Raw genomic sequence first — 16,783 nt, 5'->3', positions numbered from 1 at the left:
TGAGCGTTGTCAAGGGTGGGCAGCAAGTTAGGCAAGGATGCTGTGGAGTGGGCTTTGCTTATGAATGCAGCTGCCTGCTGTGTCAGTGAGAGAATGAAATGGATTTGTGGGGTGCCTTCACGGGGAGCTAGTGGTATACATCCCCCCTCCCCCGCTGTCCTTTATCCCAAGTACCTTCCAACTCCAAGCAAGTGTTCTGTACTCAAGCATCTTTCGCCTCTCTCCCTTCAATCCCTCATTAACAGGACAGATGTGGATGCCTCTAGCCAGCCGCTGAGAAAGAGAGGAGAGCCCACAGCCACCTCCAGACATGAAGTGCACGGATGTTACACTGACGACACAGATCCCTATGTGGGATGCTTGGCTCCCTCAAAAGATTCAAGACCCAAAGAAGGGCAAGACCTCTTTTATTATTCCCGAATTTTCTATACAGCGAACCTGAAGATGGCAATGGTCTGGCTGTGGGGCATTCAGTAAGAGTGCGTGGCTGTCACGCAGAGCCCAGAGTGCAAGTATAGTATCAAAATAACACCTCCCCAAAGCCTCGCCCTGGCCCTTCACCCTGCAGAAAATGTCTCTTAAGGAAAAGGCTGTAATAATTTTATCACCTCTGAGATTCACGTTCTCAAATCTCCTCCCTCTCATCATGCCAATGTTGATGAATCACGAAAACATTCTTAAGATTACACGCATGTCCAGATAATGTTACCCAGTGAGTTTTACGTCACACTGGTGGCCAATGCCAGGGGCATAGGAGGCCACTCTGTCAGTAAGTTAACAATCTGAGCATAATCTTGTCACAGGTTTCTAATTGTTTTCTTATTTTTCACGAAACATGGCAAGGACAGTCCAAATGTTATTTATCAGCACGCAGTCAAAGTACAGAAGGTGCAGGCTGGAATTCTGAACACATTGTATCACTTAAGCAATGTGGCATCTGATACTGTCAAAGAAGAGACAGGAATCCAACGTTACTTACTAAAAGCAGCAATCAAGGCGCTACACAACATTTCTCGTGGACTCTTCCTCCGCTGCAGACTTGCTATTGATAGGCCTAATCCAACTACTTCTAGCTCCAAGTTTTCAATTAAATTCAGCACATGAATCTAATGCTACAAATATGCACACTACTGAAAACAAGTCATAAAATATCCCTTCAGACACTACACACAAGAACCAAAACTCCAACTGCATCCAAGAGGTAGGCAGTTTATAAAATGTAGTTGGCCCTCTATCCTGATAAAGAATTTCTACCCCCAAGATAGCTATCCTTCCAAGAAAGCTTGAATTTTACCATAAACATTAAGCAATTAAACACATCTGACATGATTATTAAAAAAAATAATCAGCTGGCGATTGTCCATCATATTCCACAGTGGCAGGGTGTAGTTGTCCTTTCCTAACACAACTAGCACCGCCTGGGGACACACCCACTCCCCAGGGACTGAAAAACTAAAAACTAAGTACAAGTAGTTACTCAGTACTTTCAAACCCCCTGCTCTGTGTGTTCACTCATGGCTCCTCTCCTCCTTCCCAGTTCACAACGTTAACACTGAAAACATGGATGCTACCATAGGGCCACTCTAAAGGGAGCAGCCAACTGCTACTCTACAGATGCTACCTCTACAGCAAGGCACATTGACCTCTGTACTTGTGGGTGTGCCGGGGCATGTGACGAGCAGTTTAGCCTTAAGTTGGTTTCAGATCACCATTTAGCACCAGATGCACTGGGCTCTGAAACAGGGCATATGAAACAGGGTGCATCACCACCGTCTCCACACCCTCCATTCCCTAGGTATATTCTACTCTAGACCAGTTTATTAAAACAAAATTACAGCACTACTCAAAATAAATGCTCAGTGGAGCTGGGCATGGTGGCACACATCTTTAATCCTAGCACCAGGAGACAGAAGCCATTCAAGTAGCGAATGAATCCCAGGCTGGCCAGAATAACAAACTGTGCCCACCCACAAAAAAGAAGAAAATCGGGCTGAAGAAATGACTCAGCGGTTAAGAGCACTGACTGCTCTTCCAGAGTCCTGAGTTTGATTCCCAGCAACCACATGGTGGCTCACAACCATCTGTAATGGAATCCGATGCCCTCTTCTGGTGTGTCTGAAGACAGCTACAGTATACTCATATACATAAAATAAATTTAAAAAAAAAAAAGGAAGAAAATCTCCATGAAGCTCTTCAGAAAACCATCCAAGACCTAGTGTCTGACAATCATAGCATCTGAAAATGAACTAGTAAGCCTATCCTGTCAGTAAACATGTTCTTCTTTGGTTTCTTGACTGACTGACTGACTGACTGACTGACTGACTGACTGACTGACTGACTGTATGTATGTATGTATGCATGTATGTCTTGTTTTGTTTTTGAGAGAGGGTTTTTCTGTATATCCCTGTTTGTCCCGGAATTCGCTCTGTAGACCATGCTAGCCTTGAACTCCAGAGATTCACCTGCCCCTTCCTTGTAAGTGCTGGGGTGTGTGTGTGTGTGTGTGTGTGTGTGTGTGTGTGTGTGTCTGGCTTTTAATTCATTCTCCTGCCTCTGTCTCCTAAAATCTGGGATCACAAGCATACTTAGCCATACCCAACCTTAACAATAAACACACGAAAAAATTAGACCAATTAAAAGGAGAACTAAGAGTTTGTATGAAACAAAAATCAGTAGGCCAAACTCTAGGAACAAATACTTAAATCATAATAAGCACGGGGAATGAGTGGCATTCAAAGGTGTGAGTGTGAGAGTGTGTGTGTGTGTGTGTGTGTAGTGAATTCCTTCCTGCCCCGCTTAAATGAACCTAATTAGAAGCTCATTACAGAACAGTTTTAGTTGGGTGTTAGGAAATGATTACCTCTCTATTAACTCTTTCTCGTGCTGTCAGAACACCTGACAGAAATGATCATCCAAGTGAAATTTCTAGTTTGACCAGTAGCACCTCAAAGAATGAACAATTTCTAATCATGCAGTGCAGCTGTAGACAAAGAATCTACACTCACCTTTAGTGAGGATCTGGAAAAAGGCTTGGGTTGGGGCCCATCCTTCTTTTACAAGTGTCTTGATTTTTCTTTTCCTAAGTACTTTTTGTGTTATTTGATTTTTTTATGTATGAAAAGGTAATGTGTAAAAAATTACATTAAGGAGCTAGTTAGTTACTTCTAACTTGTACTGGGAACAAGATCCTTGGGGCTCACACATCAACTAGCCTCAGAACCCGGTGAAACTCTGTCTCAATCAGGGACAACTTCTGAGTTAGGATTTTGGAAACCTCTGGTTTCCACATGCATGCAAACTAGCGTGCGCGCACACACGCATACACACACACACACACACACACACACACACACACACACACACCATTAATAATATTCAAAAGAATGAGGCAGGAGGGTGGCAAGTTCAAGACCAGCTTAAGACCTTAAGTTGGGGGGGCGGGAGGAAGGGGAATTAAGGCTGCCTCCAGACTGCCACAGGTTAAAAAGGTCTGTCTATTGTACAAAGCAAGTCCAGGTACTGCTACACCTGCATATTGAAACCACATCTCAAAAACAACTACAAAAGAATAAGCAATGAAAGAACTATGAATTATAGGTGCCTGGGTTGGCAGAACAGCTACACCTAAGAAAAAAGTATAGTGCTAATTTTTTTTAAGATTTACTATAATTAATGTATGAGTGCTCTGTCTGCATGTGCATCTGCATGCCAGAAGAGGGTATCAGACTCCATTGTCTGATGGTCGTGAGCCACTCGCTCTGTGGTTGCTGGGAATTGAACTCAGGACCTTTGCAAGAGCAGGCATTTTCTACAAACTAAATGTACACGAATCTGCCTAAGATTTAAAATGCTGTACATGCATCAATGTGGCCAGGGTCAAAAACTGTGTGTTCAGTAACATGGCCAAGTTCGCCAACTAAGTGAGAAATAAGATTATTATAAGACCATTCTTACTCAGAACAATTCTGAGGGATAAAAGGTAATCACTTAATTTTTCACTTGGTAGCCATAATACAAATCATTCTATAGAAAACCATTATTCCTAATCACCACAAAACAAGTACTTTTCATTGTTGTTTTGCAGGGTTTCTCTGCATAGCCCTGGCTGGCCTTGAACTCAGAAGTCGCCTCCTGCCCCTAAATGCTGAGATTAAAGCTGTGCACCACTAGGCCCAGCAGCACAAAACTGCTGGAAAAAGGGCCATCCTGCCTAGAGAAGCAAGCAAACCAAGCTGCCCTAGCAGCCTGTTCCTGTCCTAATCCCCCGGAGGGAGGTTGGGAACAGCTGCAAGTAGACAGCTGCCCTCCACAACACTGCCCTATTCACCACATCGCAGAGCGTGTTCTGGGGGCTCGCTCACAATCAGAGCTCAGAATCCACTTCCCATGATTATCTACACATGGTCCACACTCGCAGAAAAAATAAACTTGGATTTAAGACTTTAAAGTGCCTAAAAAATAACCTTCAGGCCAATCAATAATCCTGCACTCTGGAGACTCAACCAGGTTCCCAAAAAAACACATCTGCTTTCCTAAAACCAAATAATCTGATTTCATAATAGGCTCAAGTTTCGTGATAACATGAGTTTACTCTGGTGTTACTGACCATTTTCAATACTGTGTGACGGGAAAAGGACATCAGCCATGGTGTTCCTCATGAGGAAAACTAGTGAACATACAATATACCAAATAAAACATACAATATACCAAATTCCCATAAGAATCTCAATCTTCTGAACACAATCCCCAGGAGTAGGGTCTCCACTGACAATGCAGAGAGCATGGCGTGCTGGCGCTCAGAGCTGCCAGGCCACTAAGGTAGAGTGAATTGTCCACCGACACATGCAGAGTCCAGCAGGAAACAAGCCAATCCCAACAAATCAAAGGAAAATACTAAGACTGAAAGTGAACCACAGAATATTTCTCTCCTCGGTATTAATAAAGGATTGGTTCTGGGACCCCTCTTACACAGATAACCAAAACCAGCAACTTCCTTCTACAAAATACTAGGTTATAGATACAATTAAAAATGTTATACTATGGGCTGGTGAGATGGCTCAGCGGCTAAGAGCCCCAACTGCTCTTCCAGAGGTCCTGAGTTCAATTCCCAGCAACCACATGGTGGCTCACAACCATCTGTAATGGGATCCGATGCCCTCTTCTGGTGTGTTTGAAGACAGCTACAGTGTACTCATATAGAATAAATAAATATTTTTTAAAAAGTTATACTATATAGGTGATATATAAACATGTTATATAACCTATACCCTCTTCTACACGTTCAATCACCTCTAGATTAGCTGTAACACTTAAGACAAGGCAAATCCCATGAAACAGTTGTTCTGCTATATTTGGTAAATTAGAGTAGGAGTCCTTACATGTTTAGTATAAATGCAATTTTGTGTATTTTTAGTTGAATCCTATGGGTGTAGAGAGCCAACTATACACTAATATATAATAAAAATCATTTCTCTATCTACTAGTCACTTGGGCAAGCAACAGAGCACAATATTTTAAATACCTAAATCTGATGATCTAAGTGGACCTACCAACATCTAAAAACTGTAGAAGGGATGCTGGGAAAGCTCAACACCACTGCACAGTGGCCAGTCAATAATGCAATTCACTCAGGATATAAAGCCCAGAAGGGAAACGAAGGCGTCACAAGCCCTTGAACTGCACTCAGCACACCAGGATGGTCATAGGTGGCCTGTTTACAAGGCACGCTTCACAAAAGTCTGAGACAGAAGTCAGGGAAGGGGTCCCCAAGTCAATCAACATCGAACTGAGCTGAGTGGAAACTAACAAAGGTGAAAGAAATCCAAAGGAAACCCAAAATGAGCAAAATAAAGGGTTGAGAAAGCCTTTCACCTTAGAAGCCATCAGGACAGGTATGTGTCTGAGAAGACAAGTCTCAAACTCTGGGGGAGAGACACACTGTAGGAGGTCAGTCCAGAGAAAGAGCCTTTCTTAGGAAGGCAACACTTGCTCAAGACCACTCACTCCAAGTGTGCTTGCTGCCTCTCCAGAGGCCTCAGGCTCAGTGCCAGCAACCATATGGCAGCCACAAGCACCATCCACAACCTGAAGATCCCGTCGTCTTCTGGCCTCTGAAAGCACCGTGCACAAACACACATGCAAGCCTCCTGAGAGCCGGACATGGCTCACAGGCGAGGTCAGAGTGCTGGTGTGCAGTTCAGATTACAGCACACACACCTCTAACAGTGCCGTGGAGGTGGGGCACACAGAGCTTGTTAGCTACCGCCTAGCCAGTGTCTCAAACCACCCCAAGTCTTTCTTTGGTCTCTACTCATGCAGACATGAGTACACACGTACACATGCACTCCTACACAACACTTGGCCAGCTGCCCCACTGTATGCAAAGTGCTGCCTCAAGCCCAGCACAGCAAACTCGATCCTCTCCTCACAGCCTCAGTGCAGCTGGTGCCTTTCACTCCACTGTACCTCGCACCAGGCTCTCCCTACACTAAAAACCATCTCTCAGGCACTAAGGACAACAGATACTTTTTAGGCTATTAACCTAACCAACTCCTTTTCTCTGACTACAGATCATATGCACCGAGTCTTTCCCACCTTCAGCGTCATCTCCAGTATCTCAGAGTTCTACACTGCAAGCTGACATTTCCACCCCGAAGTCCAGACAGCAGGAACGCATGACTACCCAGAGCAGGATCCTTCAAGAGAGCTTCCTGGCCACCCGTCAGCCCCGGCTGGCATGGCCTACACATGAGAGTGGCCACCCAGGCTCCTTCCTAGCCCACGCTCACTCAGGGTCTCACACCACCTCCCTTCTCCTTCCTGAAATCCTCGGCCTGTGAGCACTTGCCTATGTACTATGCTGCCGTTCTTGTCTGTTTATGTCTGTGACACAACCAGATCTGTGTTACTCCTTTAAGATTCCTGAGGTCCCTCAGACTAAGGTGCAATCCTCAACCTTCCCCTAGTAACTAACACACCTAGTTACATGAATTCCTGCTGCTCAGGGAATCTGCATATTAATTTTTTCCATTGAGAAATGAAACTCTTCCTTAGGAGCCAACACCTAGCTAGTGCCTCCCTGAGGGGGTCTGTCCAATTTACTCCTAATGAGCCTTGGGTGACGGTGAACTCCTTTAGAGCAGCAAGCAGCGGCTGTCCCAGCACTCACTCCTTGACATCACAATACTTTAACACTGGCTTTCTGGCTCCCATTCCAGACTGGGAGCAACACGATAATGGGGACAGTGTCCTACTCTGTCCCCACCACCTGCTGCAAAGACTTAACACGTAGTCTGTTCCGTGTGTGCTGAATACAGAATGGAAGCACATCTCAGTCATGCATTAAAGATTCAGGGAGGTATTAATTCCTTCTAAGTTACTAACTCACTGCGTGGGAAGGCAGCTCTCACTCATTTCTTAAGAAAATATATATATATTTTATTTGGGAATGGAGCAATGGCTCAGTGGTTAAGAGCACTGGCTACTCTTCCAAAGGACCCTGTTTCAGTCCCCAGCACCCACATGGCAGCTCCTATAGTCTATACCTCTAGGTCCTGGGGCTCCAACATCCCCTTCTGGTATGTGGTGCACAGACATACCCATGCAGGCAAAACACCCATACACATACAAATTTCTAATTTTTAAGATATTTAAAAGATTTATTTTGTTCTTAAAATCGTGTGTGTGTGTGTGTGTGTGTGTGTGTGTGTGTGTGTGTGTGTGTGAGAGAGAGAGAGAGAGAGAGAGAGAGAGAGAGAGAGAGAGAAAGTGAGGGTGCCTATGAAGGCTAGGTGTGGGATTTCCCCGTAGCATGAGTTACCAGGTTTGAAAGCCACCGAGTGGGCACTAGGAGGAGAGCTGAGTCTTCTGGAAGAGCAAAAACTCCCTCCTAACAACCACTGAGCCATCTCTCCGGCCCCATCTTCACCTACTTCTTATTAGCAAGTGACACCCTCAGCATTTCAAACACCCTCTAAACTACTGCACCCTCCTGACAAAATCCAAAATTACCTCCTTGAACACTATCACCACGACAGCTGGTCCCACTGCCAAGAGCAGCACCTATCTCCCTAAGTCACCAGTCCTGTGGAGACTTCCAGTCCAAACATCAATGTCAGTGCTCTGTGAGACTGCTTCCTGTCTATCAGAACACCCGAAAAGCCATACACATCAGCACTGCTCTGACTGAACAGGACAGTCTGTAGAAAGCAGAGCAGACTAGAGCAATCACCGTTCCATCTCCACCATTCATTCACTGAGTGATCCCAGAGCCTCACTGGGTCATCCGTCAGCAGGTTATCACAGCGCTTACATGATGGTATCGGTAAAGCTTCCAGTTCAGCGTCTGACAACCAGAACAGAAAAGAGGGGAAGTGACCGTCAGCATTCTGTCCAGCATTACAGGAGACTCGGGCCCTCCAGACTGCCCTTTATCCACAGAACGAGCTGTTAGGGCAGAGGTCCATCTAACTGCACAAGCCCCCTGGCTCTCTCTATCAATAGATCCAAATGAAGCGAAAGCAACACAATTAGGACGTTTTTAAAAGACTGAGCAAGCAGGTTAGCTGAAAGCCCCGTGCCTGAGGCTCAAGCACAATCGACATGATTAGACTTTGATTCCAGTGTAGAAAGGAAGCTTCTGCCCCCGTTCGCACCATCAAAAACAGCATAAGAATCCCAAGAACTACAGTCAGCTTCCAAAACTTAGCCACTGCTAGGACCAAATATTCAGAAACTGCCATGCCTTTACCCAGTGGCTAATGCTTAACTAGCAAATTACACAACATTTACTAGTAACTGGATACTGTTTGCCAGAAGGCTCCTGGATGTTCATGGCACTCTCTGGCCTGAGAAACTGGCACTCTCTTCCCTGTCAGTAAAGTTTCTTCTTTGGGTCCTAGCACTTGACGGGGCCAATACAAGTTCCTGCCATTGCTGTAAAATGTGTTAACTCATGGCACTGAACACATTTACTACCATTCAAAATGTCAATAAAAATGTATATAACAAAAAATTACCTGCCTATATAATAAACTCCTTTTTTATTAATGACAAACACAATTCTTCAGAACTAACATTTTCCCCATTTTAGCATGTTTTATGGGCGGAGGGAAGAGTGAGGTAAAGTCAGAGGACAGCTGGAGTCTGGCCTCTCCTGCCATGGCCCTGGGGATCAGACTGAGTAATGGCCCCCTTCACCTGCTGAGCCATCTCACAGGCTGGGTTTTGTCTTCCTGGGACAAGTGCTCACTCTGCAAGCAGGCCGGCAATGCCTGAGCTTACGTGACCCCGTGACCCTCCTGCCTCTCTGCTGAAGCACAGGGCCACTAACGTGTGTGGGGGCCACCGCACCAGCTTCTCACAGTCCTCAATTCTTGGGGCAGGTGGGTGGTTTTTACTTTCTACTCAGTGTCCGTTTCTCATTTCCGTTTTTGTATAATTTCTATTTTTATCATTGTGAATGTGCTCACAGATGTTCATGGGCCAGCCTTTATGTGGAGGCCAGAAGACAGGTCAAGGAGTTGGTCCTCTCCTACCGTAGGTTCCAGAGCTGAACTAGGGTGACCAGACTTGAGCAGCAAGTCCTTTTACTTGCTGAGGCCCTCATCAACCCTAAAAATATCTAAGTCCCCAAATACCTTTGTCATGCAAGTACACAAGAAGAAAACTAGTAGTAGGTAGCCATTTTTGAATCCTAGAAACAATGAAGTTATCTACCCTCTATTCTCTGTCACCGGCCAACAGCTGAGGCTCAGATCACGTGTGCATGACACAAACCTTTAATGTAGGCTTATCAGAGGTAACAGCTAAACAAATCAAAGAACACACCAAGCCAGGGACTTCAGAGAGGAAAGACACATACTTTCATTAAGCTGCATCTACACAAACCATCCATCCCTACAGGATCTTCCTTCCTATCTTCCTTTGCAAACATTGCAAGGAAGGGTCTTGAAAGGTTCAGCCAAAGGCCTATGTGTTAGAGACTTGTCCGAGTTGTACTGAATTCAAAAGAAGCCCGTCTGAGGTCGCCAGCATCAATAGCATGCAAGCAGTTAGCAGATTCCAGCAGGACCAAGAGATTTCCATGAATGGTTCTGGAATTTGGTTTGGTGAGAAGGTGTTGTTTGCTTGCTTGCTTGTTTGCTGATTTGGAAGGTTTTTTGACATAAGGTCTCTGTGGTGGTTTGAAGGGGAAGGTGTTTTTAGATAGAGTAGGGATGGCTTTGTTGGAGGAAGTGTGTCACTGGGGTTGGGCTTCCAGAAACCCAACCAGGCCCAGTGTCACTTTCTTCCTGTTGCCTCTCAGCTCCTTCAGAAGACGGCAGCCTGTGCAGAGATGACGGTGACTAAACCTTTAAACTGTAAGCCAGCCCCACTAAGTACTTCCTTTTTAAGAGTTGCTGTGGTCATGGTGTTTCTTTACAGCACAGAAACCCTGAGACTGTCTCTAACTCAGGCTGACCTCAAACTTGAACACTTCAGTCTCAGCTTCCCCAGTGCAACCATTACAGGTGCCTACAGCACCAGGACTCTGTTCTTGTCTCGGTATACTAAGGAACCAAAAGATGGTTTTTCAAGACCGTTCTCTGTGAAGCTCTGGCTGTCCTGTAACTCTTTCTGTAAACCAGGCTGGTCTCGAACTCAGAGATTCACCTGCCTTTGCCTGTGGAGTACCAGGATTAAAAAGTATGAACCACCACTGCCTGGCTCTAAAAGGTGACTTTAAAAAAAAAAAAAAACTATACCACAACTGTCTCCTTAATATAAGTCTGTCTAAATAGTAATTACTCCATAAACACCAGCTCAAAGTAAAATCGTACAGATTTTTAAATAAGTTCAAGAGCCACAATAAAAACCAACAATAAAACAATCCTTCCTTTTCATTTTCCAAATTATACTTCTTTCATTGTTCAAAATAACTTATTTAAAAATGATGGGCTACTCCTAGTCCTCTCACCAGACACTAATAAAGACTGCATACACCAGGCCGGGTGGCACAAGCCTTTAACTCCTGTGTTTGGGAGGCCCAGGCCAGAAGATCTGAGTCTGAGGCCAGACAATGACATAGTGGTAACCTATTTCAAATAGGAAAGTGATTGCTGGGCTGTCAAGATGGCTGTTCTGATGAAGGAGCTTGTTAGCAGGCCTGGCAACCCAAGGGGATCTTCAGAACCTGTGGAAAGGTAGGTAGCAAACACTGAGCCCAGATCTGTCCTCTGACCTTCACGTACTAGCCAGAGAATGCACGCCGACAATCTCTACCCACAAACTCAAAAGTAGTAAACAGGATTAGTGCAAACCATTGATCCTAGCATTTGAGAGGCAGAGGCAGGCAGAGCTCTATAAATTCAGGGCCAGTCGGCCTGTTCTGCACAGTGAATTCCAAACCAGCCAAGGCTATATGAGGTCCTATCTAAAAAAAAAAAAAAAAAAAAAAAAAAAAAAAAAAGATTATTATTGAACTGGAAAGGATTTGAGGTAATTTTCAAGTAAAAACTAAAAAGGTTGTATAACTTTAGTACCTGATGTGTGCAGCCAATCCCCAAAGGGGGGGGGGGGGGATGATAGCCCAGCAAAAGACAACAGAAAAAATGGAGTGAAGAAAAGGCATAATGACATTTCCCCAAAGCAACTACATCATTAGGAAACCAAGCCTAGAGCGGAAAGGACTTGAGATTGAAGGGCAAGGGCTCACCAACCTGTATCTAACCCCATAAGAACTGTGCCAGCTGGCTTTGTCAGCCTGACACAGACTTAGACATACTGGGAAGAGGGATTCCCGCCCGCCTGGCAGTGTTCCCCCATGCTCCTGCTTGAGTTCCTTCTAGCTTCCCCCAGGATGAAACTTAACCTGGAGGTGAAATAAACCCTCTGCTCCCCAAGTTGTTTGTGGTCAGTGTCCTATCACAGCAACAGAAAGCAAACTAAGAACGAAGCTGTGGAAGAAGCGGTGCATCAGAACACAACAGCAGTGAATGCTGAAGACACAGGAAAGAGAAGGCACGCTCTGCCGCGGGCTGAGGCAAAATGTTGAAACAACCTTGCCCATCTATTACTCCAGTAGGAGACAGTTACTCTCAGCTCTCCAGACAGTTTCCTGCTGTCCTCTCCACCTTAAGTGACTTAAAAGACGTCATCCAACAGTGTTCTCAACAAAACCAAAGGAGGATATATGATTCAGACAAAACTGGAACACAAATCCCAATATATCAGCATACATGACATCTTAAAAACAGATGTGGTAATCTCTAATTCCAGCCCTGAGGAGGCAAGGCAGGCAGAGATAGTAAGATCTTGTATAAAAAAAAAAACAAAAAAAAAAAAAAAACAAAAAACAGAGTTGTATAACAGATGTGATGATTATTTATCTTTGAAAGATTTGCAGATATAAAGGTAATTGTTTCTTTAGTCAGCAAGAAAAATGAACAATTTAGGAAAACTGTACAAGACATGACAGGATCCAAATAAAAAAGAATTAATATTAGCATGTTTTGAGAAAATTGTGGTGGTGTATGCCTTTACTCCCAGACCTCGGGAGGCAGAGGCAGGTGGATCTCTTGTGCCTGATCTACAAATGAAGTTCCAGAACAACCATTGACTGTTACACAGAGAAACCTTGTCTCAAGAAACAAAATGGGAAAACACCTGATCCTGACACTTCAAGCATATACTGTTTAACACAAATCTAGAAATGTTTGATACTTGGTATCTTAAGACTAGAACTGTCACGTTTCAGATACACTCCTTAACTGCTCTTCCTTTCCTGCTCACCTTTATTTTCCTTTCATTGTTTTGTCACCTAAGTTATACCATATGCTCTACATTACAACAATAATCCCATATGACCTTTTTCAGTTTTTAATCCTACTTAAACCAAGAGGTGATTGAGCCATACCATTTACAACTACCGTCAGCCAGGTGGCAGTATTGCTGCTGTGTAGACACCATCAATGGCTTATCTTCTGCAAAGATTATCGAGTCCCAGCATCGAAATGCCTCAGACCACACAAAAGACAGTTTTTGTTTGCTTGCTATATGGTCTCCCCTACTGCACCCTAAAACTAGGACATTGGTTTATTTACTTATTTAATCTGTGAACTCAAAATGAAACAGTAACTGGTGCATACCAATGTTTGACCTATGGAACATTTTAACATCTCTAAAGTGGCCAATGGGTCCAAGTCAAGAGCTGGCCCAAATTTTGTTTTTCTTTTACTAATACACATAATAATGACCAAGTTTTACAAGCAATGGCACCTAAGATTTAAAGAAATGCAATAAGAGAAAAAAAAAAAAAAAAAGGTGAGGCATAACTTTAACAGGGTTTCTCTGTGTAGCTCTGGCTGTCTGGAACTCACTCTGTAGACCAGGCTATCCTGGAACTCAGAAATCTGCCTACCTTAGCCTCTCAAATGCAGAAATTAAAGGCCAGCACCTCTGCGGCCACCACCACCTGAGGGTAAGGTGCACCTTTAATCCCAGCACTAAAGAGATAAAAGGCAGGCTGATATCTGGGAGTCCCAGGCCATCCAGGACTACATAGTTGAGGTCCTGTCTTTAAAAATAAAAAGAAGATAAAGATGTTATCACTTCTAAAAATGATCCCAAGTGTTACTGAATCCAAGAACAGAAATGGAAGGTTATACACGCACCGACAGACACTGGGCCTTAGTTCCAACACCGGGGTAAAGGACTAGCTTCAGTCCATCTCAAAGAAGTGGGAGAGGGACAAGGCAGGGAAAAGGAGAGACACGGTAGCACGTGCCTTAATTCCAGTTGGGCAGCAGAGGCAGGTGGATCTCTAATTTGGGGTCTGTGTAGACCAGCAATGGTCTACAGAGATCGCCAAGCTAGTGCTACACAGTGAGACTGTCTCAAAAAGCAAACAGCGCTGGAGTGAAATACCCCAGCATTGAATGCTCTCTATCCCAGTGCACCCAGGTTCCATTCCCAGCACCCACGTGGTGGCTCCCGTCTATAACTCTAGTTCCAGAGGAGCCTACGCCCTCTTCTGGCCGCTGTGGGCACCAGGAATGCACGTGGTGCAGACATCGATGAAGGTAAAACACCCATACACTTAAAAGATGGGTGGGCAAGCCAGTGAATCCTGGTTGCCGAAGATTATCACTTTAGGTCAAGGTGCAGACAGCTTGGGGAAGAGAATGAGATTTCTTGTCTCTAAAACAAGTGGCAAGTAAATGTTCATTCTAAACCAGCCTACATACTGTTTTATTGTTACTACATACATTCTTGCCGATCTTTAAATTATCTGACATGGTAGTATACACAACCCTAGAGAAAGGAAGAGAGGGAAACAAGAAGGTTCGGATGTACAGAAAAATACCCGAGGCAAACAGTCTGAATCAGATAGCTCCCCCCGAATCTACTAGCAGTGGGAAAAGACCATGGATTCCAAACTAGAACTTAGCAACTCTCTAAAGTTTGCCACCAATACTTGTTGCACACAAGTAACAGACACTTTACCCATCAGGAAATCAAGGAAAAGGACAGCAAAGGTGTTCCCTGGTCTGAAAACTCAGCTCTCCCCAAGTCAACACATCTCAAACACAGAACCCTTTGACCTTCCATGGCCGAGGGGTACGGGGTCTCCAGAACGGTTTCTAGTTAAAGGACTACTTTATAGGAGGACTAAATCGAGGAAGAAAGTGCTACTGCCTGCAGGGTGGGCGATCGGCGACTCAAAGGACCACAGTCGTGGTCTATGAAAGCCCAGGTTAAGGAATCTGGTGCTCAGAACATCTAAGGACCTGGACGCCACCAGAGGACATCCTAGTGCAAAGGAAACTCTCCAGAGAGGGAAACCCAACTAGCCCTGGGCCAGAGGCGTGCAGCTCAGTCCCCGCCCTTCCCGCGCGGGGAAGACTGGCGCAGTTCACAAGCAAAATGTCACAGGGCCAAGACTGAGCGCGCCAAAGCAAGGCCCACCCACGGGAGCCGCGGACGCTCCCGGCCGGTCCCTCCCCTTCCTCCGCCCGCCTAGAACTCATTCATTCTTCTGGCGGTTGAAGAGTCCACCCAGCCCAGCCGCCCAGGCCCAGCAAGCCCACCAGATGCTTTGTCTCCCACCAGCCGGAAACACGGGCGCGCACTCGAGCGCGCGCAATGGCATCAGCTCCCCGTACCCGGGGCCTACAGATGGGGGAATCTGGGGTCCGAGGTCAAGTCCCAGACCCAGCCACCTAGAAATGATCGCCAAGACCCCACCGTCTCTACAACTCAACCATTCTTCAAGGCACCCCTGTTCAGTTTTAAATCACTAGATTCTCCATTCTGCTTTCAAGAGATAGGGGCCCAGTCCGGTTCGGAAGGCCGAGGCACCTGGCCTGTGCGGTCCCTCCCCGGAGCATGGCGTGACGGTCCAACTCGTACTCACTTGAGCAGCAGCTGGTCGTGCTCGGCCTTGAACTTGCCCAGCTCGATCTGTAGCTTGGCGCGCTCGCGGGCCGTGTCGTCTAGAGCGCGGCGTGCGTCGGCCAGCTCGGTCTCGTAGAGAGCCTTGAGCCCGGTGAGCTCGCGGCCGCGCACCTCCTCGCGCTCGGTCACCTGCAGCTGCAGCGCGCTGTTCTCCGTCTCCAAGCTGCGCACCTTGTCAATATACACCGCCAGACGGTCGTTGAGCTCGCGCAGCTCCTCTTTCTCCTGCAGCCGCGACAGGCGCGTGGGGCTGAGCGGCGTGGCGGGGGCGCTGGCGCGGCTGCCCGCCCGCTGCTGCACGGGGGTCGCGGTCGCCATGGCGGGCGGCGGGATCTAAGGTACAAACCACAGGCCGGCGAGGACGGAGTGTACCTGGGATGGCGGCGGCGGGGCTACCGCACAAAGAGCGAAGCGGGAGGGCCGCGATCGCCCGCCAGACGCCCTTTGTGAGTGTACACGCTCACTCGCAAACGCGCGCGGGAAGAGGCCAGGACAGCCTGGAGACCGAAACGGGTGCGCGTCGCGGACGTGAGTCTCCCGCCCGTAGCACTTTTGTTTCCTCTCGGGCTGCTCAGAGCGGCAGGCGGGCCAGGGAGGAGGGCGGCGAGAGGCGGGTAGGAGGCGAGGCGCGGGGGGCGGAGGTGGCACGGGCCGCGCTCCGCAACATGGCGGAGCCCCACGTGACCGCCGCTGGCCAATGGCGAGCGGCCGGCGCGCCCCTGCGGCTCCGGGGCCCGGCCTAGAAATTCAAAATCTGACCCTCCGGCAACCGTCCGCCTCGCGCTCCGAGCTGGGCGTGGCGGGGAGGGGTGCACCGCACTGCTCGGTCCTTAGCCCGGAACCCAGCGCCTGCCGGGTCTCGTGGAGCCCCGTGGGGACCCCTGGAGGGGCCGGGCCTGCGAATGGCGGGAAAGAACCGCAGGCTTCCGGGGCGGGTCCGCGCCGCCTCCGGCTGCCCGCGGTTCAGGGAAATTCAAAAGTAAACTGGACCGGCCACGGGCGTCCGCGGGCTGTGTAACCTCATGCAGAGGCCTGACCTAAATGGGTGCTGCGGTCCCAGCTCCCAGCTCTGCTTGCTGGTTCCAAGAGCGTGCCGCTATTTTTCTCTAGGATGGAAAACTGTCCGCCGGAGCATCTAGTTGTGTTGAAGCCAACTGACTTCAAAAGCAGCATTGATTTTTAAATCATTGGCTTCCAATGCTGATGGGCGGTCCCTTGTCCGTTTGCTGGTGTGCAGTTCTGAAAAATCAAAACAGCCCACCAATAGTCTTATTAATCTGACTTGAATATTGGGGTAAACTCTCGTTGTTGGTTAGAATAAGAGTCTTGACTTGAGAAAATTGAAATA

The 16,783-nt window shown here is 46.9% G+C and overlaps 1 protein-coding gene across 1 annotated transcript in view; it reads right to left on the bottom strand.

Annotated features, from left to right (window-relative positions):
* The window catches only part of Lmnb1 (lamin B1), a 38,545-nt gene extending 22,468 nt beyond the window's left edge, over nucleotides 1-16,077 (bottom strand). Inside the window, 1 exon segment of the mRNA NM_053905.2 lies at nucleotides 15,395-16,077. Within this exon segment, the coding sequence (NP_446357.2) occupies nucleotides 15,395-15,753 (359 nt within the window). The 5' untranslated portion in view covers nucleotides 15,754-16,077.
* Between the last annotated feature and the right edge of the window lie 706 nt (nucleotides 16,078-16,783).

This window comes from Rattus norvegicus, chromosome 18 (genome assembly GCF_021556685.1).
Source record: "Rattus norvegicus strain SHRSP/BbbUtx chromosome 18, alternate assembly SHRSP_T2T, whole genome shotgun sequence".
Taxonomy (NCBI): domain Eukaryota; kingdom Metazoa; phylum Chordata; class Mammalia; order Rodentia; family Muridae; genus Rattus; species Rattus norvegicus.
The sequence above is the reverse complement of the archived record's forward strand: the minus strand, read 5'-3'. Positions and strand labels throughout refer to the sequence as shown.